This window comes from Gopherus evgoodei, chromosome 7, assembly GCF_007399415.2.
Source record: "Gopherus evgoodei ecotype Sinaloan lineage chromosome 7, rGopEvg1_v1.p, whole genome shotgun sequence".
NCBI classification, from domain to species: Eukaryota; Metazoa; Chordata; order Testudines; family Testudinidae; genus Gopherus; species Gopherus evgoodei.
The window spans coordinates 72,563,418-72,590,566 of NC_044328.1; the positions used below are offsets into that span (position 1 = coordinate 72,563,418).

General features: G+C 47.4%; 1 protein-coding gene across 2 annotated transcripts in view; it reads right to left on the bottom strand.

Annotated features, from left to right (window-relative positions):
* The window catches only part of TLL2 (tolloid like 2), a 202,793-nt gene extending 176,517 nt beyond the window's left edge, over positions 1-26,276 (bottom strand). For both annotated transcript variants that reach the window (XM_030570612.1, XM_030570611.1), the window contains exon 1: positions 26,101-26,276. In XM_030570612.1, the coding sequence (XP_030426472.1) occupies positions 26,101-26,233 (133 nt within the window). In that variant the 5' untranslated portion in view covers positions 26,234-26,276. The remainder of the gene's footprint in view (positions 1-26,100) is intronic.
* Positions 26,277-27,149: the final 873 nt, after the last annotated feature.

The following is a 27,149-nucleotide window of genomic DNA, read 5'->3' on the forward strand; positions in this document are numbered from 1 at the left end:
TGACCCCCAGTAATAATCTCATGACCCCCTGAGGGGTCCCAAATCCCAGTTTGAGAACCCCTGGGTTAATTTAATTTTAGCACCCTGTGTCCAGTCACATGCATGTGCTATTTTGAGCATATCAGTTTTCACAACATAGGCTCATCCTAGATTGTGGAATAAGCTCAAATGCTCAGTTCATGGAGTATGTACATAAGCTGTACTAAAGACAAACCCACAGTAACCGTCTCCAGTTTGTGACGGACCCCATGGAGCCAGTCTCTAGGAAACAGATAAATGCCTGGAGGTTAAGTCCATTAATGGCTATTAGCCAGGATGGGTAAGGAATGGTGGGCAGTTTGTCAGAGGGTGGAGATGGATGGCAGGAGAGAGATCACTTGATCATTGCCTGTTAGGTTTACTTCCTCTGGGGCACTTGGCATTGGCCATTGTCGGTAGACAGGATACTGGGCTGGATGGACCTTTGGTTTTACCCAGTATGGCTGTTCTTATGTTCTAAGCCAAATGAACCCAAAGTTATGGAGACAGATGAGAGTCAAGGAAGCCAGCAGATTATCAGAAACCTGGAAAAATCTCTGACTGGATGGGCTCAGGTGTTTGGTCACAAGCTGAGGTGGTTCAAAAGTTTTGGATTTTTTTTAAGCAGAATTTTTTTTTATTGTTTCTTTAAACAATCAAACACAGCAAGCAGCAAACATTTGGCCACACACTTCTGAAACCCCAAACCATATTCAGGTTTTGGCAGACTAATTTCAGCTTTTCAATTAAAAAAAAACAACAAATTTTGAAGGAAAGCAGACATTGTCCGTGATTTTTTTCTGCTTTTTAAAACCCCCTAGTTTTCGATCCAGAAAAAGTTTTGACGGAAAATATTGGTCCAACTCTTTTAATGAGCTTTAGTGCCTTTTAGCACTAGCTGATGCTGAGAACCAGTGATACCCTGTAAAGAAGTTTTTTTAAAACTGGTTTTGTGCCGAGATGTGGAAGGTTTATTTTTCCAAGGGCCACCCGTGGCAAGGGAGCAAGTGGGGCAATTTTCCTGGGCCCTGCAGGGCCCTCACAAGAATATAGTATTGCAATTTTTTTTATGGAAGGGGCCTCCAAAATTGCTTTGCCCCAGGCCCCCTGAATCCTTTGAGTGGCCCTGGGTCTTACCAGTGAAGTAGCTGCAATAGCTAGCATGGATGGCAAGACACAGGGGTAAGGAAGGGTATGGGGCATTCCTGAGTAGAACAGAGCAGATCATTGATTTTTCAGTTCAGGGGCCAAACCAAGAAATCAAGGGAAAAAAATTCAGTTAGTTTCAAACCAGAATTTTTTTGGCGAACACTCACCGCACGCACACACACACAAATACTCATTTTGATGGAATGAAACGTTTCACAAGTCAATTCAAACAAACATTTTCTAAACAAAGTGTCAGACAGTTCATCTCAAAAATGAAACAGACAAGGTGGGAGAGATAATATCTTTTATTGGACCAACTTCCATCTCACCCCTCTTGTCTCTAACATGTGGGACCAACACGGCAACAGCAACACTGCAAATACAATGAAACATTGACATCTCTGAATTTTCCCATTTTTTTCCAGCCAAAATTACTTGCTGGACTAACCTGAATTCACGAACGGTTTCAGTGCCCTGAAAAATGCATTTTTCAGCAAATTTGCTATCCACTGAAAAAACATTGCCCAGTGCTATTCAAGGGCAATTCTGTTACCAATGATCAAAATAGCACAGGCTGGAGATAACTATTCTGTGGTTCTTTGCTAGGAGAGTTTAGTAGCATAAGCCCTAGCATGCAACCTAGCAGAATCTCTGATAAAGGCCAAATTTGACCTCACTGCGACCTCCCAGGAAGCATTAGCCCACTGCCAGATCCAAATCTGTAGAAAGCAGAACACTGCACAAGCCACTTGCACTTTGCAGATGAGCACCCTACACCATAAGCCACTGTAATTACACTGCCATCAACCAAATAAAACTTACTCCTGCTAATAGTTATACTTCTACAGCCTCTGAGCTGTCCAGCAGAGAGACATCACATCAGGGCCAAGTTCTAATGCTTACAAAGCTGGCATTTCTCAGAACTCGTGTCCTTTCATAAGAAAGGACAGGTGTGGGTGAAAGCATCAGCATTCCAAGGATTAAACAAGGAAGCAGTGTTCCTAGAGCAGAGAAATGGAGTCAGGCTTTTGTAGTTTCACTCCAGATTCTGCCACTGAGTTAGGGGGGTGGTGTTCAGCAAGCCTCTTAATTCAGCTATAACCCACATGTCCTCTACATGCAAAAGGGAACACGTTGCCACCTACCTGACAGAGAATGTGCGGGGCTTAAGTGATGAAAGATGGCACCTATAGCCTTATTGATTATGAGAATGCTGCATGCAGGAACATATACCACATATATTATTCCACACAAAATCACCTAAATGCACTTAAGGTTACACAGTCAAAAAACGTTAAATACAAGATTGTCAGGATAACCTTAACTCAGCCCCCTTGTGCATGATATGCAAGTTTATAGTTACAGGGCCTCATACAATTCCTCAAATAATACCATCTTTCCTAGAACCTTAGATATGGAAGTAGCATCATGACAGTTCTTCCTTAATTTATACTAATGCTATTTTCAATGTCTAGATAATTGTTTCTCAACAATTGGTCCATGGACCAGCGCTGGTCCCTGAGATCTTCCTGACACAGTTTAGGAAGGCAGCAAGCCAGTCCCTGGTATCAAAAAGGTTGAGGAATACTTGTCTATATAACACAGTATTTCTTCACTGGTGTATATTATTTAATGAATTCCTTTCTCTAATTTATGCACTTTAATAAATCCGTCAGCAACCTTCTACTATAGGCGGCCTTCCTTAGACAAGATTCAGTTAATTATTAAGCTGAAATCCAGGTGGCCTATATAAGCAAGCAAATTTCCACTATTACTTTAGAAAGAGGAATTGGGAGGTGTTATAATAATTGAGCCTATGCATTCACCCGCATTGTGAGTTCAACTGTAAAAAGTCAGAGTAAGTTCATAAGACGTCACAGTAACCTGCAATAAATGTTGATGGCAAAAGATACAAAAGCTGAAATTAAAGACTGAATTAGCCCAAACAAAAAGGCTTCCTGATCTAAGTCAAGGACCATGTTAAGATCATGCCTGGGAAACGAGACAAGTGTGGAACCAGAAATCAGTGAACCAACAATGGTGTGTCAGAAACTAGGCCTAAATGGTGGACAAAATCCCACCCATCATTCCCTTTTGGAGTTCTTAAAAGAAAACGAGTTGAGAGAAAAATTGGCTACTGGAGTGAGCTTTGCCATCATGGCCACCACACCCACCACCTCCTGGGACAGACCTTCTTTGTCCCAATTCTGAGCTGTCCTGATCAGACCAGGCCAGATGGAAGTGGGAGATCACATTACTGCATCCACCAGTTCCAGCTGAATCCCAGCTACCACCTGGGATGAAATGAGATTAGACTAACAGCAGCTCCAGCCCATCTCACTAACTGCTTCTCTCCTTTCCCCAAAAGGATTGTTATTGCCATGGTACTAGATTCCAAGGCTGGAAGGGACAAGACTGTGATCATCTAATCTGACATGCTGTGTAGTACAGGCCACAGAACTTCCTCACACTAATCCCTAGAGCAGAGCTTTTAGAAAAATAGCCAGTCTAGATTTAAAAATGGCCAGTGATGGAGAATCCACCATAACACTTGATAAATTGTTGCCATGGTTAATTACCCTCACTGTTATTTACACCTTATTTCCAGTCTGAATTTGCCTAGCTTCAACTTCCAGCCATTGGATTGTGTTATAACTTTTTCTGATAGACTGAAGAACCCATTATTACATATTTGTTCCCCATGTAGATACTTAATATGACTGTAATCAAGACATCCCTTAACCTTCTTTTTGTTAAGCTAAATAGATTGAGTTCCTTGAGTCTGTCAGTATAAGACGGGTTTTCCAATCCTTTATTCATTCTCGTGGCTCTTATCTGAGCCTTCTCCAATTTATCAACATCCTTCTGGAACTGTGGCATCAAAACTGGACATTGCTCCTGCAGTGGTCACACCAATGCCAAATACAGAGCCTGTTTATGCATCCGAGGATCGCATTAGCTCTCTTACCCTCAACGTCACATTGGGAGCTCATGTTCAGCTGATTATCCACCATGACACACACAGAATGGGAAGAGACTGTCTAGGAAGGAGTATGGCAGAAAGAGATCTAGGGGTCATAGTGGACCACAAGCTTAATATGAGTCAACAGTGTGATACTATTGCAAAAAAAGCAAACGTGATTCTGGGATGCATTAACAGGTGTGTTGTAAACAAGACATGAGAAGTCATTCTTCCACTTTACTCTGCGCTGGTTAGGCCTCAACTGGAGTATTGTGTCCAGTTCTGGGCACCGCATTTCAAGAAAGATGTGGAGAAATTGGAGAGGGTCCAGAGAAGAGCAACAAGAATGATTAAAGGTCTTGAGAACATGACCTATGAAGGAAGGCTGAAACAATTGGGTTTGTTTAATTTGGAAAAGAGAAGACTGAGAGGGGACATGATAGCAGTTTTCAGGTATCTAAAAGGGTGTCATCAGGAGGAGGGAGAAAACTTGTTCACCTTAGCCTCCAATGATAGAACAAGAAGCAATGGGCTTAAACTGCAGCAAGGGAGATTTAGGTTGGACATTAGGAAAAAGTTCCTAACTGTCAGGGTAGTTAAACACTGGAATAGATTGCCTAGGGAAGTTGTGGAATCTCCATCTCTGGAGATATTTAAGAGTAGGTTAGATAAATGTCTATTAGGGATGGTCTAGACAGTATTTGGTCCTGCCATGAGGGCAGGGGACTGGACTCGATGACCTCTCAAGGTCCCTTCCAGTCCTAGAGTCTATGAGTCTATGACCCCCAAATCTTTCAGCCACTGCTTCCCAGGATAGAGTCCCCCATCCTGCAAGTATGGTCTACATTCTTTTTTCCTAGATATATACATTTATATTAAGCCATATTAAAATGTACAGTTTGCTTGTGCCCAGTTTACAAAGCAATCCAGATCAGTCTGAATAAGTGACCTGTCCTCTTCATTATTTACCACTCCCACAATGTGTGAGTTTTTTTTATCCATTCAATGTGTGCCATGTTAATTTTATATCATTCTAGTTTTTTAAACAGAATTTTGGTACGAAGTCAAATGCGTTATAGAAGTCTAAGTAAACTATACCACCACTATTACATTTATCAACCAAACTTGTAATCTCATGAAAATATATATATATAAAGTTAAACCCATGTTGTCTTGCATTAACTACATGACCCTCCTTTAATCCTTACTGACAGAGTCCTTTATTAGTTGCTTCATTATCTTGCTTGGGACCAATGTCAGGCTGACAGGCTTCTAATTATCCAGGCCATCTCATTTACCCTTTTCAAAAATTGGCACAACATTAGCTTTCTTCCAGTCTTCTGGAACTTCCACAGTGCTCCAAAACTTTTTGAAAACAACAGTAATGATGAAGCAAGTGCCTCAGCCAGCTCTTCTAAAACTCTTGGATGCAAGTTATCTGGACCTGCCGTTTTAAAAATGTCTACCTTAGTTGCTTCTGTTTAACATCCTCCAGAGATACCAGTAGAATGGAAAGAGTTATCACCATATGATGAGATATTATCTTCCCTCCCAAACACAGAACAGAAATATTTATTGAAAACTTCTTCCTTTTTGCACTATTATTGATAATTCCTATCTAGTAATGGACAAATACTGTTGTCAGGATTCTCTTTGTTCCTAATATATTTTAAAAATCTACCTTATTGAGCTTAATTCTGCTAGCCATAAATTTCTCCTTGTATCCCTTTGCTTCCCTTATCAATTTTCTACAATATCTAATTTCTGATTATATCCATTACTATCAACTTCTCCTTTCTTCCATTTGTGTAATACTGTAGTTAACAAATAAAGATAGCCAAAGATGGTGAGAAACATTTTATAAATATATACATTTTAAAGCTGCCTTCACTTCCCCACTAAACCAGAATGTTTTTTTAACCTTCTTCCTCAATTGTGCCTTTTTGGGCATCTGCTAAGGTGTTCTTAAATTATTCCCAATTGTCATTCACATTTTTCTTATTTAATTCTTTCTCCCAACTGATTTGGCTCAGAATTGTTTTCAGCTTTGTGAAACTAGTTCTATTAAAGCACTAAGTATATATATTACTGCTCTGGACTTTATTCTACTTGCACATTATAAATGTGGTTGAAGTCATAATCGCTTGTACATAAGCTACCACTAATTTTTAGTTCTGTGATCAGTTCCCCTTTAATCTGTTAGGACAAGGGTGGACAACCTTTTTGGTCCGAGGGCCACATCTGGGTATGGAAATTGTATGGAGGGCCATGAATGCTCATGAAATTGGGGTGGGATGTGGGAGGGGATGAGGGCTCTGGCTGGGAGTGCAGGCTCTGGGATGGGGCGAGAAATGAGGTGTTCAAGGTGTGGGAGGGGACATTCTTCCAAACTCTACCCACACTATAAGCTCTGCCCAAGGAGGGTACCAAAAAGTGAGACACTGTGCACAGTAGATCATGTAGTTGTTCAAAATACAGTCATGTTCTCACTGGGCTTCTGGAGCTTGGCTCTTCATGGGGCTTGAACATTCCCATGGGGTCTGCTAGGTCCAGCTCCTTCTTGACCACAGCAGTGGGAAATTAAGCGAATTGATTCATCCAGATGCCAATGTGAGATGTCACCCCCAGCCAAGGGCACAGGTCTGCAACCCACCCTCTCCTTTCTCTCACGAGCAACGAAATAGTTAACAATGTTGGCATTTCAATCACTGGCATCTGGGATGTGTGGAACAGTTCACACCTCTGAGCTCTCTCTCCAAGCTCTCTGCATGGGAAACACTGTTCATATTGAAGTTTTGAGATTTGCTTGGCAACCGTAATAGCTGGAAGCTCTGTCTTAACATGCAAAATGATCTTCAGAAAACAAGAGAGTAGCCTCACAGTGGGTATGGCACGGCACATGGGTGCATGCCAGCTGTTGGCAATCCCTGATCATACATACATGTCCTCCCAAACTTTCCCCGGTGGCCCCACAAGGAAAGGGTCAGACTGGAGCTCTCCCAGCACCCTGCACAAGTGTCATTTGGGCTAGAACAATTGCCCCAAGCTACCCTCAAAAGCCTCTCAGAGGGAGGAGTATAACTACTCAAGAACAACTACATCAGGGGTGGGCAAATGTTTTGGCCCAAGGGCCACATCTGGGCATGGAAATTGTATGGCGGGCCACGAATGCTCACAAAATTGGGGATGGGGTGCGGGAGCGGGTGAGGGCTCTGGCTGGAGTGCGGGCTCTGGAGTGGGTCTGGGAATGAGGGGTTGGGGTGCAGGAGGGTGCTCCAGGCTGGGGCAGGAGGGGGATCAGGGCTGTGGCAGGGGGTTGGGGTGTGGGGGATGGTCTGGGGTGTAGGCTCCAGGCAGCGCTTACCTCAAGCAGCCCCCGGAAGCAGTGGCATATCCCTACTCCGGGTCCTGTCCACAGGCACCGCCCCTGCAGCTCCTATTGGCCACAGTTCCCAGGCACTGGGAACTGTAGGGGTGGCCCGTGGATCCTCCGGCTGCCCCTACGTGCAGTAGCCAGAGAGAGGGATATGCTGCTGCTTCAGGGATTCGCGTGGAGCCACGGCACGCACGGAGCGGGGCAAGCCCCCATCCCGCTCCCTGACAGGAGTCTGATGGGCCGGATGCAGCCCACGGGCCATAGTTTGCTCACCCCTGAAGTACATCCATTCCAGGAAGGTCTACAGCTGATCAGGGGTTATCACAATACACATAATAAATGCCCCAGTCAGAATGGGACCTCCAATGAATGGGGTTCGAACCCATCCCTGCCCAAAGAGTTTGCAATGTAAATCTGAGACAAGCCACAACCAGTGTGACCGAAGGAGCCAAGAGGGGAAAGAGGGTTGGGTCAGGGAAATCAAACAGCGTGGCTCCATAGGCACCCAGGATTGTGCAGCCTCCCTGGCTGGCTGACTTCCTGTAGGGGTCACAGCAGAGAATGGATTCAGAAGAGGGGAGCTGCCTTCCAGATGTATGTGCAGTTTCCACTTACATGGGGCAGCACGCAAGCAACTGCAAAAGCAGCTGTGGGAGATGCACAAAACAAAAACCTTCCCCCACAGATTTTAAATCATCTTCTCCCCTTATTGGTCCTTTTGATCAGGTGCCAACCAGATTATTTGAGCTTCTTAACCCTTTACAGGTAAAGGAGAGATTTTATGCTACCCTTAGCTGTATGTTTATGACAACCCCCTTTTCCTAGCCTGGAGCCAGCTCCCTTCCGCTCCCCCTCCAAATCTCAGCAGTTCCCCATGCAGAGCACCCACTCTGCTGCCCCTGACTGCACCTGCTCCCCTGCCTTTCCCAGACACCTGCACTGCACCCCTCTTCTCATGCACAGCACCCCACCCTGACTTCCCCCTATCCCACTTCCACTCCCACCACCCATGCTTAGGATGAACCTCCACGACCCATTCAAAGTGAGCTTCTGCCCCTCTGTCCCATCCCAACCTCCTCAATGCCTCTCTCCGCAGCGGGTAAGGAAGCAGACAGGTTAATAGCCAAGATGACTGTGGGCATCAAGGGACGGGGTCCTGACCAGAGATCTCGTATAGCTTCCTTACAGACAGCTGGCACTTTGCCCCCTTCCCTCCCCACTCCTCAGGAGCAGGAAAGTGTTGTGTAATTATCGTGGTGCCCAGCATATCACATCTTGGAGGCAAGCACTGTAGGCCCTTCAGCAGCTAGGCCTGGTGGGGCCCAGTAGCCACTCAGACACACGGCTCAGGGAAAGAGAATGGGATCAGGGCTAGCAGCAAAGGGTGCAGACACCCGAGGTACAGTTACAAATCCCAATGAGGCCTAGTGCTTGCTGTTTGGCCCTGGGGCAGTACAAGCGAGAGTCAGGGTCCTTCCGGGCTCGTGCCTGGCACACCCTCTCCAGCACAGTCTCTGTGCAAGCAAATAGGAGCTTTCTAGTTTCCAGGCCAGGCTCTGTTAGCGTCTCTCCTTGGGCCCCTCTGCATTGGCTCCCTGCCCAGCTGCTGCTGCTCCCCCATCGACCAGCCCCCAGCAGTAATGTCCTACTGCTGTGCTGAAACATGCACTTCCACAAGGGGACTCTGTCCACAGTTCCTGGAGCTTCTCTGCAGCTCCCTGTGGCCATGTGGCTCCCACTCCCTGGCTCTGACCCTTCCCTGGCTGGGGAAGGGGATGTGCAGTGGTGTGGGCCCATAGGAGCGGTAGACCCCACTCCACAGATCCTTGACAGAGGTTAGACTCTCAGGAGTTTCCCTGTGAGGGTGGGTGGAGCGGTGGCACTGCCCTCCCCGGCCGCACCCAGTGGACGAGCTCTCCCCTTTCAGGATACGCAGGGAGGCAAGGGATTCTGCTCAGCCCAGGTGGCACCCTTGCTACACTGGCATCAGCTAGGCACACACAGTTCAGCCCCGCTTACTCTCACACTGAGCTACCCAAGATCCACCCCACACATACAGCCCTAGACTTCCGCAGCTCGAAACATGGCCAAATCCACCAGGAACACCCCAGGGCCCATCTTTCCCTTTTTCCCTGCCAGTTATACTTCCTGCCCCCAGCCACAGTGTGGCTGCAGCAGTTAAGGGAGACAGACCCAAGAATTTCCTTCCAACATGGAAAGGATTCTTTCCCCTATTCAAACAGCTGAACCGCTCTAAATCCTCGAGGGGCAGAGACCAGGCCTGGGAAGCATCAGCTTGAAAGCAGGTGAGTGGTTGTGGCTGCTGCTGCCACTATATCACTGGAGTGGAGAGAGGGGAGCAGAGAAATGAATGGAGGGATGCCGGAGGTCAGCATTAAAATGCCATGGAGAAGGGGCAAATTTGGCTCCAGTGATGCTGGCCCATGACCCTGAAGGGCCCGATTTATAAAGATATGTAGGTATCCAGAGATGCAGACAGGAGACCATCACACTAGGTTCCTATATCCACCTCTAGGCACCTAGGTACCTTTAACCACCTACCCCAAAGAGCTGTTAGTGGCCAAGCAGCTGCTAATCCTGAGCTCTGCAGAGCTCATTTAAACAAAGGGTCTCCAAGTACCATCACAAGACACATGTCGTCATTCCCATTGTGCAGGTGCAGCCAATCCTTTGGAAAGTTCCTGCAGAGCGAGAAAGCCATCTTAAGCATATGCCCTGTCGTAAAACACGCAGCACCTGTCAGTGCAAACAACAAGAGAATCCACAGCAGAAGAGGAGAAATTCATTCCCTGACTGGGAAATTACTGAACACGCAGACTCCTGGATTGGAGTTTAGAGCTGGAAAATGTCCCTGGTTTATCTCCATTAGCAATAATCTACTGCGTGCTCCTGGAATCGCCGGAGCTTCTTCTTACCAGCCATGTTCCCAGTGCAAGCACTGACACCGACGGACAGGATCATTTCTGGCAAAGCTGTTTCAGTGGAAGCATCAGGAATGGCTACAGAAAAAATGAACATTCAAAAAGTTTGCCTTATAAGGCATATTCCTGAGGCAGCAATGGGATGGCGACGGGGGGGGACACCCAGAAAGAGTGAGACAGAAATCACACACCGACCCATTGAGTTCATTTAAAGCCTCCAGCAGGGGGATTTAGCCAAGGCTTGAAGCAGTTCTCTGGGACTCTTTGTCACAGGAGCGTAGGTACAAACAAACAGGAGCGCAGACAAAGGGAGTCAACACACATTTTATTAGTAAAAAGTTAATCGGCTTAAAGTGTGCGACTAAATAAGCAAAGCTTACATTAAAGTGGCCCGCCAAGAAAGGACTCCATGGAAAGAAAGTTCTAGGAAATACAATATAGTCTCTATGTTCCTTTGTAATCCAGCACTATAAATATTCATGATTCTGGGTTAATGGGGTACCCAGCTCTCTGCCACCACAATAGTTTTTTGTTTATTCTCAGGACCATGAACTTTGGAACCATGAACCTAAATTTCAGGCCTTTGCATTCATGCATGTTAGCAAACCCAGGGAGGGGGTGGAGCAGAGACAAAGCAAGGAACATGTCATGGAACAGTAACAAAGGTCTGCTTGCAGGTTTTTAAAAACAGTAATAAGGGCCTTGGGGTGCACAGAGCTTCCGGCATGTCTGCATCACAACTGCCCAGAGCAGCCTGGGAGAGCGCACCAGTTCCACAACTACCCTCCCCTCTCCTGCACCGCCTCAGAAACCAGGTAGGTTGCAGCAGCCTTTCACTCATTCACTGGGCAGGAAGCAGAAGAGGCTTTAAGTGAGAAGCAGCCACCGGCATTCACAACAGAGCAAAGAATTGGGCATCTCCTTCACAACCCTCTCCAAAGAGAAGGTCAGAAACAGCTAAGCGTAACCCCTCGGCCTACCACCCAGTCTGCACCATTTGTGCATTGATTAGGCATGGTTTAAGCACAAGTCTAGTGGCAGGAACTTCCCTGAGTTCTAACTCTAGTGCTCACAGCCGTCCTTGCAGAAGTCTCATATGTTAAGAGGTGCTGAAACCATGCAGCCAGCCCTGGGTTCAACTGGGTCTTAGGACTCACTTCCTTAGCACCACCCAGTGCCCACAGAGGATCAAGAGTCTTGCCATGTTTGACATTTTTCTGAAGCCCCCAGAGTCAGATGATTATGTGAGAATTTCTGCTTTCGTTTTCTTTAGCAGTAGTTTGCTCTCCTCACAGCTGGGGGGAAGAAAAAGCTGAAAAACATGAATCCTAGAGGTTCAGAAATGCAAATAAAAAGAAATCAACACTTTTTTTTTTTCTCTAAAATCTTGTGATTTGAAACACTGGGTTTCCATGGGCCTGGTTTATCACTTTCAAACCCTCAGGGTTTGGATCACAAGCACTGAATAAATAAGGCCCAGACCATACGACGTTGATACACATAAGTCAGGTGGTGCAGGATAGCATTTCCTCACCTAGACCCACCATGATAACATGAGTCAAGGTCAATAAAGCACTCAGAAGGCAACAAGCATTGATATTTTCCTGCAACAGCTTCCTTGATTGCTCTGTGCAAAACAACAGCCTCTTTCCTCCTTCAAATCACCCTTCTCAACCCCAGCTATCAGCTCCAGCCCTCCATTATAACAACGTATTCCTTCGGCTTTCAGATTCATGCCTGCACTCCTGGACTGCCCATCACCATCTGGGTGCTCAGACAGCCGTTTGGCTGGGACAGGAGAGCACAGCTCCTCATTCTGCCCTTATGGACGGCTCAATCTCCCAACAAGTTTGTCCCTACATGTCCCTTAGGAAGAAGGAAAGCTCACAACAGCCCCTAGCAGTGGTCCAATGCCAGCTTAGCCACACCGCTGGCAGAAGCTCTTTCTAAAAGAACACCCATGGAGTGAGAAAGCTCTGCCTCTGCCCTCACCCCACCCCCAATAAATGACCTCAGCTGGAGCATCTGGGCTGAATGAAGCTGTCGTTTTTGGAGTGTTGACTGAGACGTCTCCCTGAGTTCCCTTCCAGAACACACACATCACAGTGGCATCAGCAGCAGCTCTGTAACTACTGCTGTGCTGAAACATGCACTTCCAGCAGGACCAAAACCCCTTGTACACCCACTAATGACTGAATTTGCTCTCCAAATCCGCTGCAATAGCACTGCAGGAAACAGCTACGTTTTCTGTGTACGGTCGGGTTAATTACTAACTCGGTGCAAAGGAGCAATTTGGTCTGAAAGTCTCTCACAAATGAGTCCCCTTGTGTAAACCAAATCGTAGTCCCCAAGCTCCGACGACATCTCAAGGACAGCACATTGTAACCCTTAGTCATCAGAACACATCTGCACAAGGAGAAATCAACAGCACAGCCCAGACCAACCAGTCACTTCCATTCTCCTTTGCTGCCTTCTGGCCCCAGTAACTTGCCCACTCTCCCTCCCTGGCTCCTGCCTACAGCCCTGGAAAGCTCCTAACCCAACAGTATTCAATGACCACCCCACATTCATAGAAATATGGGGGAGGGATAGCTCAGTGGTTTGAGCATTGGCCTGCTAAACCCAGGGTTGTGAGTTCAATTCTTGAGGGGGCCATTTAGGGAACTGAGGTAAAAATCTGTCTGGGGATTGGTCCTGCTTTGAACAGGGGGTTGGACTAGATGACCTCCTGAGGTCCCTTCCAACCCTGATATTCTATTAAATGTAGGGCTGGAAGGGACCTTCAGAGACCACCTAGTCCATCCCCTATGCTGAGTCAGTAGCAAGTAAACATAGACCATGCAAGAGTTTGTCCAAACTTCTTAAAAACCTCCACTGACAGGGATTCCACAGCCCCCCTTGATTGCCTGTTCTAGTGCTGACCTACTCTTAGGAATGTAAGTTGTGAATTGAAGGCACAATAGCTATTCTGGTTAATTTCCCAGTCTACAGCTCTCTACCTGGGGAACAGACATTTGACAATCAGCGGAATCCTAGAATATCAGGGTTGGAAGGGACCTCAGGAGGTGATCTAGTCCAACCCCCTGCTCAAAGCAAGACCAATCCCCAGACATACTTTTTCCCCAGATCCCTAAATGGCCCCCTCAAAGATTGAACTCACAACCCTGGGTTTAGCAGGCCAGTGCTCAAACCACTGAGCTATCCCTCCCCCCTCTTCAACCTGGCTGGCAAAGGCTGGAAGTTGAAAGAAGACCATCCCTCATTTCATTTTCGTAACAAATGGGGTAAAACCCCAAAACTGTGGGATGGGGCTGAGTGAAAGAGACATGTGAAAGTCTAGGGAGTGGCTGGGGGTTGGACTTGGGGATCTAATACAGGATAGCTTGTGCGGTGGGGCCGGAGGATGCAAGCAGAGTCCCAGTGATCAGGTGGAACAAAAGTCAGCCAAGGAGGTGAATGCTTTTCGGAAGAGCTAAGAGTATAAACACGGAAAATGTTCTGCAGCATCAGCTGAATTATGTCACCATATAGAATGGAAAAATCGGTGCGTGCTAGTCCCAGTGTTAGAACCTTCAAAGGACAGACAGGACTTTAGGAAATTCTGATGCTTAGTCACCAGGAGCCAGCAATACCCCAGCACATCCTGTAATGTCTCGTTACTTAAATACAGCAACGAAGGGAATATAGTGCACAAGGCAGCAAAAAAAACAAACCCCAAAATCAATAGTATCTAACTGAGCGTGATGGGAACTCACTTTCCCCCATTAAAAGAGATTACTTACTAGGTTACTGAATCTTTCCTAAGTCATATTTAGATACCCAGAAAAATGGACAGCAAGCAGCAGGTCACAGTGGTGGCGTGGGTGGGAAATGCTAACTGAAGAGTGCATGCTTTCAAATCGGATCAAAGGTTAGACATTACGTGCATTCGGTTCTCACAGCTATGCAACATCGTGCGTGCCCTGTCTGAATGGTCAACTGCAGCTCGAAGTGTCATGGAACAAAATCTCATCCTAACACTAACAATACAGCAATAAAAGGTCTACCTTCAGTTACATGGACCCTCCCCACTAGGCATCCAGTGGTGATCTCACCAGAGATTTGCCTCTGCTCCCCTAGACTGGGTAGGGCTGAGGGCAGAAAAATTACAAACATCATCAACACTGTTTGTATCGTGGTAGTGCTTAAGAGATGCAGTCATAGACCGCTCAGTGCTAGGAACTGTACTGACAGCTCAAAGACAGTCCCTGTCCCTGGAGAAGAGCTCTGCGCTTAGGTAAAGATTATTACAGTGTTGTCACTAGAACTGATCAGTGATTGTCAGTCATGACCTATAAAAAATAGTGCTTAGCATTCATTTATGAAACTAAACATTTCTTGTTAAAAATTATTTTCTTCCTGGTGGACCTGGCTATAGGTATAAAAATAAAAGAGAGATCTTGGCATTTTGCTTTTGTATTGAAATTACACATTGTATTTTTCAATAAATAAGGAAGTCCTGTTAAAAGCAAAATGTACTCATCTGCACCACAAAAACTACTTCAATAGTAAAAGCTAACTGAATTTTTAAAACCCAATGCATTTTTCACCACTGATGCACGTTTGCTTCCTTTGCGGATTTCACTCTGCTTGGACAATGGGATTGTCTTCGCTGCAGCATTTAGCTTGAGTTTGGATGTTTGAGTTATTGCCCAACTCACACGAGAGCAGCCATGCTGCGAAATAGCACCGGAGCTACACAGAGAGATTGGATTTGCAGCTGAGTTGGAAATCAAGTTGTTGATCCCAAAGTGCATTACTTAGCTGGAGTGTCAGCAGTAACACCGCCCGGACAGGCCATCTAGCTCAAGTTTAAAGCACCACTTAACTTGAACTAGAGATTTGCATGTGTGGACAGGAGTTGGGTGGCAAAACTTGAGGTATACCTCAAGCTAACAATGCAGTGAAGACAAGCCCAATGAAACTGGTCAGTTTTACTTGGCTCATAAACAAGCCATATCAGAGTCTGATTCCTCTGCACTAGCACAATGCTGTGGTTTTGGGGTTACAATCTCCAAGGTAACACTTAAATAAAAAGCAGCTTTTTTAAAAAACCCTCTAAATTTGGGGGTTGAACTGCTGCCTGTAAGACCAAAAAAAAACAAGGGAAGAATTACAACTGATCAGAAAACAGAATTTCCAGCCAGCGGGAAAGGTTGACATATGGAAATTTGGAACAAAAAGTTGAAACGTTCAGTTTTTTTTTTGCAGAATGGGAATTCCATGATTCCGAAACTTTGAAACATTCTGATAAGGTACAAACATATAAACCTATTAAAATATTATCCTCCGAGTCAAAACAAAACATTAACATTATCAAAATGAAACACGGCAAAATGATTTGTTTTGACATGTCTGTCAAATTGTTGAAACAGACATGTTCCCATGAAACATTTCAACTAAACCACATTTTCTGATGGAAACTGTTCCAACATTTTTCAACTAGCTCTAATTAAGGCCACGTCAACTCTACGGGGATAACTAATGGCATAACCACGTAGTATAGACACAGACTACAGTGATGGGAAGAGTATTTCTGTCACTGTACGAACCACCTCCCTGAGCGACAGCAGCTAGGTCAATGATGCTTCCAACGACCTTTCTGTGTCTACTCCTGGGCCTAGGTTGACATAGCTCCATCGCTAGGGGTGTGGATTTTTCACATCTCTGAGAAACATCAACCTATCCAAGCTTAAGAATTTATTTACCCTAAGCACCACCTTTACTTGAGCACTACCGCACCATCACGTGGTGGGAATGCTTGCATCTGCCCTAATTACATCCCTCAATGAGAATGAAGTGTACTGCTTTACAGTTGCAGCTAGCAATCAATACAATAATAGAGCACTGGACTGGTGGATCATAGACTCAAAACTTTAAGGCCAGAAGGGACCATCATGATCATCTAGTCTGACCTTCTGCACATCGAAGGCCACAGAACCTCACCCACCCACTCCTGTCATGGACCCCTAACCTCTGGATGAGTTACTGAAGTCCTCAAATCATGATTTAAAAACTTCAATTACAGAGACTCTACTATGTACTCCCAATGGTTTTAGTTGCTTATAACATTGCCAAATGTTAACCATTTGGGCTGAAATTTTCTACTCTGGGTGTCTGACTCAGGCTGTTCTCAGTTTTTTGTTTCCTTTTTTTTTTTTTTTTTTAAACATTTCAGGTAAAATACTTAAGCTGTTTCTGAGATTGAGCTTAAAGAAAAACACTTGTCCCACGTTTTAGAAAATTCTTACAGACATTTGGCTGAGAAATCAGTGCCCCCATGGTCTGGAGCAAAGGCTTGGAATTTTGTGGGGGAAATCACCCTGGTGTCAAGGATGTGACTTTTGCCATCCCTCTGAAAATTTGCTCAAGTTACAAATCTTCAAAAAATTAGTTTGCACACATGGCTGGAGCACCCATGGAAAAAAAATGGTGGGTACTCAGCACCCACCGGGGAGCCCCCACCAATCACTTCCTCCCGCTCCCCCCAGTGGGCCCCACTGATCAGCTCCTCCTCCTCCCTTCCAGCGCCTCACGCCCACCACGGATCAGTTGTTCGGCAGCAGGCAGGAGACACTGGAGGGGAAGGGGCAAAGTGAGGGCGGGAGGCACTGGGGGGGGAGTGGAGTTGCTGATTGGTGGGGCCCGCCAGTGGGTGCTGGGCAGAACAGGGCGGGGCCTTGGGGGAAGGGATGGAGTAGGAATGGGATCAGGGGCAGAGCAGGGCTCGAGCAAACCCAGGGAAATGAGAAAGTTGGCACCTGTGGTTGCATATGCTCAATAGAGGCTTGTTAGAATCTTCGGATAAATAACCCTATCTGCCCCAAACGTGCGCCAGGAGCCTGGGGCTGATCAGGACTTCCCCTGCAATTGTTACTCCTAGCTGCTGTGGGTTGCCAGTCACCAGAACCAAGAAACAGGAGGCTCTCACAGTCTCCCCTGCCAGCACCCAGGCAGTGAGAAGAAAGCTGGCTGATTAGTGCAGACCTATGGGAAGGGTACTGGAGGGTAGTAGATTAGGACAAGGAGCCTAGAGGGAAGAAGACTGGCTGTGCAGGGAGACTGAAAGCTAGCAAGGGTAAAGGGAAGGAGGAAGACTGGGACTGGCATGAAAAATCTGGGGGTGGAGAATGAGAAAAGAAGGGACCAGGCAGAAAGATCCAGGCCTGGGGGAGAACCGAGGAAGACATTCTAAGATGTGTGAATTCTGCAAAGGTAATTCTGAATTCTTCCCAGCACTGCATTAAAAAAAATAAAATCAACTGGGAGCTGAGAAATCTGAGCTGGTGAGTCACTGGTACATCCTATTCCGATGCAGATTTTGACTGGAATAGGATAAAATTAAACAGAGCAGTCCTGCTCCTCGCTCACATTTCTTCTAGAGTTTTCTCGGCAAACAATTCATTTCCCACTGTGTTATATATTCTGAATTCAGTAACTTTGACCAGGTGCATTTTCCTGGGATGGGCAAAGTTTATGAGGATTCAAAACAACTTCTGGGGCAGAGTCTTAATGTGACTGAGCCGCTGCACATTCGGGACGCTGCTGCAGACCTCAGTAATAAAAAGGCAATTTATATCAGTTAAACAGGAAGAGCCTGTTTTTAGACAATTAAACAACTCTAGGAGTGCCAAGCCTGCCTATAGTAAACATGCCCAAGTGAAAAACAACAAGTCATCAGGATTTCTAAATCAATAACCAATCAACCTCCCAGTCAGCTGCTCCCTGCCAGGGGATCTTTCAGCCTTGCAAATGCTGGATTGGATTAAAATGCTGAACAAGGTATCCTCTCTTCTGCCAGGGAAGCTAAACATTTCTGTCACCTTAACTCAGTTGGAGGCTCAGATAGAAAAAATGACAAAAGTCAAAAATCCTGGTCAATGGGATCAAGCCAATGGCTAATAAGTGTCACAGGGCAGTGAGGGCAGATTTCAGCCCTAGCCAAAGGCAGCTAGGTTGCAGACTGACCCTTGCAACCCTCAGGATCCAGGGCAGGAAGATTATTTGGTGTCTCCACAGGGAAAGGATATAGGAACCTACTTACCTGCAGGGGAACCCTGTACTAAGCCATGCAGGAGGACTCAGCATAAGAAATCATACGGCACCCCCAGGAAGAAACCAGACTCTCCAGTGGAGAATGGCATAATGAATCACAGTGCCCTCTTCTGGCTAGGTACTTGTCTGGGTCCCTGCTTCTCAGGTGGCCAGGTCTTCTCCAGCTGGGTTGCGGAGAGGAAAGGGGAGATTAGTAAGCGAGCACATTCATTACAGCTGGTACCCTGCTCCAAAGAGCTAAATGAGACACAGTAAATAAAGCCATGGCAGGAAGTAAGTCTACAGCTTCGGTAAGTGAGAATGTGGGCATTAATGATAGGGGGGGAAAAAGACACCGGGGCATTATTGGCCTGGGGAAGAGGGAACATGGACCTACCATGGAGAAAGGGAGAGAGAGGAGGTGACAAGGAAAGATTTACACACAGGCAGTGGGACAATTGTCCAAACATCAGCACTGCCAACTCTGGTGCTATTTTCAGTTTTTCTTAAAGCCCTGGCTGCTGGAGTCAAGTGATCCCAGGAGAATCTCTGCTTCCATTAAAATAAAAAAAAAAAGTTTCCAGACTTCATGGTTAGAGAAAAGGTCGAAACCTGACCTCAGTGCTTCCTAACAGCACAGAAGGCCCAAAGTACAACAGATAATCCTTTAAAAAAATAATCAATTTTTAAACCACTTGGGGGGGAGGAGATATTCTGCAAGCGGGGGACTGACTTGTGAATTTGCAACACTAACATCTCCAATGATGTGTGCTGATCCCACATTTAGACATTCAAGCCCACAGCGAGGTGCTCAATTTGTAAACCTAAATACAGACTTGGATGCCACCCACACTGACCACATGGCTCTTTGTCCCCCTCTAGTGGTTAGGCCAGGTAGAGACATTTCTGAGTCCGCTAAAGCTTGCAAGCTAACAGCCTGGGTCCCTTAGCTCCAGCAACAGAGGGAGATAATTTTAGATACACACACACACACACACACACACGCCCCCAGCCCATGCAGATTGAGCCTGCATTCTAATTTAAGCATTAAGCGAGTACTGGGGCTTGCGATGCCTGTAGGAACTCTGTGTATAGTGAGATTAACCCTGGCCCATTCTTAAACACGTGGCTAGAAGGTTGGTGTAACCTAATTTAATTTCTTTCCTGGTTCCTGGACCCTTGACACAATTTTATTCTTGTTGCACTTATAGATTTTCTTCTAATCTATGTTAAATAGTTCCTATTTCACTTATGATGTGGTCAGGAGCCAAACAAGAGAAAAGCCCTCAGTATGGTTAATTAACTCATAGACTCATAGACTTTAAGGTCACCTTTTAAAAATAAAACAAAAAATCATGCTGCAGTTCCTATGCTCCCAGAATTTACATAAATCATTTCAGCCAACAGTGAAATGCAGCCACTTCTGGGAGTAGAACATGGCAGCTATTTAACAGTGTGCAGCAGCACCACACAGTAGTTTAGGACAGGAAGTGAAGTCTAAAATAGCCAAATAATTATGTTCCACTCACTGCAGTCTTAACAGTTGACTTTCCACTTGTGGACTGATGACTCTGGGCATTACCCTGTGTGGTGTGGAGTATCCTCAGCTCCAGATCAGCCCCTCAGGGGTGCATGGTCCAGTGTGTGTCAGATGCTCACCAGCTAAAGATGCCATGGTGGCCACAGGGTGCACCCTACAGAAGTGGGGAGCTCCAGATAGCTTTGAGACATCTGACCTGGCCTTGTGACGCAGATTAGCATCATCTCTGCTTCACAGATAGGGCAGAGGTGGAAAATGAGAGGTCAGCCAGTGAGCAAGGAGTAAAAGCCAGGTCTTGGGACTCCCAGTCCTCTGGCCTTCACCAATGGAACAGCCTTGCGTTGTCCCTGCCCCTTCAGACCTTGTCCCCATCAGGGAAGCACACTTTTATGGCAAGGGGAGACCCTGAGACGCGTACAGGCTGCAGAGCCTAGCACTGATGCAGATAGTGCTGCAAGCCAGGCAGAAAAAGCCATAGTGTTGGTGTGGGACGCTCTCGAGTTGCTAAATGCAAGAGACTAACCCCTCCCCAGCTGTTTCCCCTGGCAGGTTGCAGGAGGGCCTGGTTGGCTGTCTCCCCAGGGTGGTCTGGGAATGAACTGACTATTCATTGACCTGCAGCTAAGAGATGGTCATGGTGAACGAGCTCAGATGGGTAAAGGCTGCTGGAGACAGCGTGTGCACACACAGCAGTGATCTCGTGGCTTGCAGTTGGAGATGTAATGCAGCAGAGCTAGAGTCATGGAAAGAGTTTTAAGGCCATTTTCTCTGTAAGCTCTATTGGACACGCCTCATCTAATGTCTATGGTTTAAAAAATATTCCTAAACCACCTACTTCTTGCTTGAAATTTAGCATTTGGGATCTCATGGCATGGAGAACTTTTGTGGGCAGGCTTAAAAGGAATTGAGCAAAGCTCTCTAGAGATACGTGCGTGAAAATTTTCATTTTTTGGAGAGAGTCTTCTAACTTCTCTGGAAACAGCATGTCCAAACTGGCTCAGTCTAAGAGCACCTACCTGTAGCATGGTTGATGCATTTGTCCTATAGAAGACTTAGTACACTGGTCTGTATCTGGACTTCAGAGTTTGGTGTGTGTATTTGGGGTGGGAGAGGAATGAAGTACAGGTGGATTTAGGGCATAAAACTTATTAAAAGAGGCTGGGTGGTTAATTTTGGAGTTATTTGCCATGAATCCTTAAACCTTTTGCAAGCTCACTGAGGTCTCTGCGAAGGTTATAAACTTCTTGAGATCTGGTTGAATGTATAAACCTCATAGGCGTGCAGCCTGGTAACTAACCTCAGTAGCTCTGGTTGATTGCTAATTCCACAGGGTTCTTACTGTGTCAAATCCTTCAGTCAAATCAACCTGCGTGAAGGACTTTAGAACCCATGCATTGTTTCTGCAAATCTTCTAATTTCCACAAATTAAACAAGGTGCTTCCCAGTCCCATAGGTCGAAATCCCACTGTTAAGACTGCAGTGAGTGGAACAGGCCGGGTGGAGCTGTGACTCCATGGGCATCCCTGGGCACCCACTATTCCATGCCAGGCAACAAGCAGGCTACCTTCTTCCCCCCCCCCCCTTCAGAGAATGTTTCTAGGCTGCCTGGCTGTGGGAACAACCTTGAGAATGTGAGCCGAGAGGAGCCACTGCAGCGATGCCTGCCTGAGTCTCCAGGAAGCCTGAAACAAACAAAGGTGTGAACTCTTCCCCTCACCTCAGTTCAGGCCCTGTGGCCTCAGAAGCAGACATTTCGCTAAAATGCAACAGAACGCTGCCTTTTGCTGCAGCACTGGCTATTGTCTTGTCTCCTTGCTCTTCTGGGACTTGCCTGCCATGGCCTTGCACTCTCCATCTTTCCCCCCACAAGGGGTGGGGGTAGTTCAGTGGGTTCCAGCACTAGCTCCCTGCTCTGCTCCAGGCAGCTGATAGCAAGAGCTGGAGTCTACCTTACCCTTGGCAGGAGTGCTTAAGCCTGTGCAAGTGCTTAAGCAAGCAAGGAGCTCTGGACTGCCCTGGCACATAATGGGGGAGAGGGGAGCAGTGGAGGGTTTGGAACTGGGCCATTTCAACAACGTGGGAGCCAAGCCCAACAGTTACATCAATGAGTATCTTCTACTATGAGCCAGGGAGCTCTGTGATTGGGGGTGGAGGGCGGGAGGAGACAAGCTAACATTTACACACAGAGTTTTGTCTCATTGCTCCATGGAGAACAGGGCCCTGCAGACATATATGCACGAGCTCCAAGATTCCAGAAGGCTCACGATTTCCTGCACTGCAGATTCATCCACTCCTGCTCTGTGCTGCTCCAGCACAGCTCTCCTTCTCCCTCATTGGATCCTGGCCTACACCACCACCACATACTCCACCTATCCCCTTAGCCCCACCTGTGCAACTGCCATCCTCAGCTCCCACCTACTCCATGTCACAAACCCTGCCCTGCCCAAGTTTCCAGTGACATCTTCCTGGCACAGCAGCACTCTCATTTTACAGACTAGGGAGATGAGGGGCAGAGAGGCTTAGAGACCTACTCTAGGTCACTCAGCATCAGAACCCAGGAGTCCTGGCACCCAAGTCCACGCTGTAATGACACAGTACACCGTCACGTCGCTATTACTAACAGAGTGAAAGCAAGCGCTACAATTCCATCTGACAACAGAGTCCCAAAGAAAGGAAATCAATTACTACTTGCAGGGCAACAATTCAGCTCACATCTATGACCCTAGCCCAGGGGTTCTCAAACTGGCGGTTGGGATCCCTCAGGGGGTCGTGAGGTTATTACATGAGGGGTTATGAGCTGTCAGCCTCCACCCCAAACCCCCCTTTGCCTTCAGCATTTATAATGGTGTTAAATATATTAAAAAGTGTGTTTAATTTATTGGGGGGGATCACACTCTGAGACTTGCTGTGTGAAAGGGAGTCACCAGTACAAAAGTTTGAGACCCACTGCCCTAGCCTGTCCCCTTTCAGTATCGGTCAGCACGTGCATACAGCATGCCCCCTCCCCTACACTGGATACACACAGATAAGAGCTCAGAGTACACACAGGGAACTGGACTTCTGCAGACCCTGTTTGATCACATAACATTGGGCAGGCGCAATTTCCTCATTCAACACTGGGAGTGAGGCAAAGGTACAGCACTCCTCATTCAGCCAGCAATCCGTTGACGCTTACACCTGCCTCCAGTTCCAAGGCAGGGAATGAGACACACCTGCTACAGCTGGAGGGGAATGAGACGAACATGGTACGTCTGTGGGGCAAAGTGCATCTGCCACCAGCCGGGGAAATAAACTGTCACCCGGGGGCAGGCAGCAAAAAGGGTGTGAGAAACATCGCTGTACCTGCCATCAGTTAAAAGCGTGGGAGGAAGTGGGACATGAGGGAGATCTGTATGGGCAGAGGGACACAATGCATCAACTACGTGGCCCTGAGTGACAAGGATGCAGATGCAAAGGTAACACACTGGGGCTAGATGAGTCAATGCTTCTCCCCACCTGCAGTCTCTCTGTTGGTAGGAACAGTCTCCCAGGCCCCCTGCTGGAAGGAAAGATACATGCTCTTCACACCAGGTACTGTGCCATTAGAAGAATATCGATCCTGTAAACACCTGAATCTCCGTCACACAGGTAGGTACTTTTTTATGGACACAAGTTAAAATCAAAATAGGACACAATCCAAAATAACTGTGCACACAGACTTGTGCTGGAATAACTAGAGGTGAATTACTGCCTATTTCATTATTTTGATTCCAGTTTGTGTGCAGACAAGTCCTTATGGTTTAAGGCCAAGGATTTCAGAAGTGGGTACCTATTCTGTTTGCAAAGTATCGACAATTTCTCTCAAAACTGTTTAAATGGATCTGGGCTTGGGCAGTTTAATCAAGCCAGTTAGGACAAACACCATTGGTTTAGGCAGATCTCGAAGTTATATATTTCCCATCCATAACTGCACAGAGATCTAACAGAGAACATTTGCTACATTCTCTTTAAAAACCGTAGTGCCCCCTTGTAGATTTTGATGCAAATAGTTAAGCACAACCAATTTTGTAAATTACACTGACAATTCTAACCAAGCAAGATGACTGTTCAAGACAGTCGGTGGATTCTCTCTCTCATATAGCACTCTTATCTACAGGTGGGTAAGCCTGATTCATGGTATTTCTATCTTGCATGGGCACAAAGCTCCAGGAAAAGAACACTCAACGCCAACAGTCTGCAGCCTGGGCATCTATATTTAGGCACCACCTGAAAGTGGCCCGATTTTCTGAAATGCTGAGCACCTGCACCTCCTGCTGAAGGTGAGGTGACTCCCATGGTTTGAAACCTCTGTTTCCAGAGAGGTTAACCTTGACAAAATATTTTGCACTCTCTCAAATCACTTTACAGATAGTTAGGGCATCTGGTAGACAAGTACTGCCACCAATTTATAGATGGAGAAATGGACATGTCTTGACAATACTCCTCAGTAAAACTAAAAAGAACCACATTGGAGCCTGCACCAGCAGCAGCACAACCCTGGGTAGAGGCAGCATGTGCAGGGAAGGAAGCAGTGAAACTAACAAGAATTACATTGGTTTCACGTTGCTGCTGCTGCTGGGGGAGACTCTAAGCAGAGACATCACACACAGGGAAAGGATCGCCCACAAACCATGGCTACTGGAGAGGTGTCACAAGCCTTACCCCTCCCCCCCGTTCACACAGAAGCCTGGAGTCAGTGGGGCAGATAATGAACTGCCCGATCCCAAAGACTAGTGCATGCAATATTGGGTGGAGGAGGGGATCTTTATTTCACAAAACACAGAAGCATATTAAAAAGCAGAGACATGAAGACTTCCAAACCCCAATTCTGAAGTTTACACGAGGCAGCCAGGCCGACGTGCACTGAAATGATTTTGGCGTCGCCTTGACATTGCTACTTGTCTCTGCGGGAGGTGTGAAATCGGGTCAGGCGAGTATATTTATATACACGCTCTGTTGTTAGAAACAGACAGAAGTAAGCTCAGAAAACATTTCTTCATTACCATTGGATTCCAGAATGGAATTTCAGACCCAAGAAAGCCCATAATTAATTTAAATTCCATCGCTAAGGCACTTCAGTCAGATCAAATCTTTAACTGCCTGGCCTACCGAACGGAAGAGAATACCACACTTGGCAAAATAGATATCTTTTAAAAGGAATCGGCCCCAACCTGAATTTCCTATTTTGATCACAATTACAAATGAGGCAGGCGAGTTACTCATAAAACCCATCAGCAGAGTTCTTGCAATCGGTGTATGTAACAAATGCACATAAGAGCTGCACAACTCCCCGGCAGCGTCCAGATGCTTCAGTGCTTCCAGGATACTTGTAGATGCAAACCTAAGTGAGCTGCCTACAGAAAGCCAAGCCGTAGATGTTCAGAATGCCCCTGGGTCCTGTCCACCTCCATCACTTGCTGCCTTACTGGACTCACCCCTGTCTCCTTTAATTAACAGGGGGGTGAAGGAATGTGCAGCCCAGAATGAGGGGAGTTGAACATGGGCTCTTCAGGGTTTAGGACCTGCAGTAAGCTTCATTCCTGGCTGGCTGCTTCTATTCCCCCCTCTTCCCCCGGACACTCAGCTACAAGATAAACGAGGGACTTTTCATCTACACTGGGGTAATCTCGGAGCCCGGAGACGCTGCTTCAGTCCGGAAGCAAGATCCCCGCTTTATTCCCCAGCAGCCCTGCCTGGGGCGGTCCCAGCCCCTGCTGTCACCTTCTCCAGCTCAGCCTGGGGCGATGCACTGCCCAGAGCCTGGACACGCTTCTCAACCCCCTGCTACGCTAACGCGTTCTGCTCGGGAGCGCAGCCGGAGTTTGGCTCCTTCGCAGCCTCCAGCGCTGTGCAGCTGTTTGCCGCACCTGGAACGGGACAAGTCCCCTGGGGCAGCTACTAGCTCCAGCCCGGGCCAGGACACGCGCGCAGGGAAGTTATTGCTGCAGCAGCAGGGGGGAGGCGGATCTGCCCAGCCAGGCGCCGGCAAACTTGGCCCCGGAGTCCCCCCACTCACACTTACCGGCTTTGCAGGGATCGCGGTACCCCGGCTGCTGCTCCAGGCTCTCCTCCTCCGCCAGCCCCCAGGAGCCGCAGGCAGCCGGCACCCGCAGAAGTAGCAGCAGCAGGGTCCCAAGAGGGGCAGCCCAGCCCATAGCGGCTGCAGAGCGGAGCCCGGGGCGGCTGCACAGAGCTCCCCGCGCCGGCTGCCTCTGCCGGGGGCGATGCTGCTCCGCTTGCAGCTGGAGCAGGGCAGGAGCCGTACCGGGCTCCCGCCCCCACCGCGGTCTGGCTGGGCTCGGCCCCCGTCACTCAGGGCACGAGGAAGCCAATCCGCAAGCATCCGCGCCCCGGCTCCTCCTTCCAGGGGAAGCCCTGCGAGGCGCGGGGGCGGCGGGGCAGAGGGGGCGCTGCGGGCTCAAGGTTCCTTCGCCTCCTCGGAGCTGCTGCCGCGAAGCAGGAAAGAGCCAAAGAGCCGGGCCCAGGAGCGCACCTAGGCTTCCCCAGCCAGCCCAGCCCGCAGCCTCACCTACCAGGCTCTAGCCTGGGAGCCCAGACCTGCCCGCAGCGCTGTGGGAGATCCCTGGCTGCCCCATCGCCCGGAGCAGACCGAACCTGCAGCACTGCAGCCGCTACCCTGTTCTCCCAGCCCTACCTACCAAATACCCTGAGAGAAGCTGCTTACGTACAGAAACACCTCCCCGCCTCTGACCACACACTCCTAGCTGTCACCTACTACCCCACCCTGGAACTCATACAGGGTACCAAACAGCTACAACCCATACTGGACGGGGATTCCCACCCCCACCCCCAAAAATAAACATTTTTCTTGCGCCCCCTCTTCTGGCCTTCAAACAACCACCCTAGTCTTTCCAAGCTCATTTACAGAAGCAAGCTCCCTGCAGATCAGGACACACACACCCCCCCACACACACACACACAGAGGCCCTTCACATGCTTATCACAACATGTGGTGTACTTCAACCAGTGGGCTAGATGCCCCAACAGCAGCTAAGGTGGGTGAAACCAGACAATCGCTACACTCCGATGAACTCACACAGGAAAACAAGA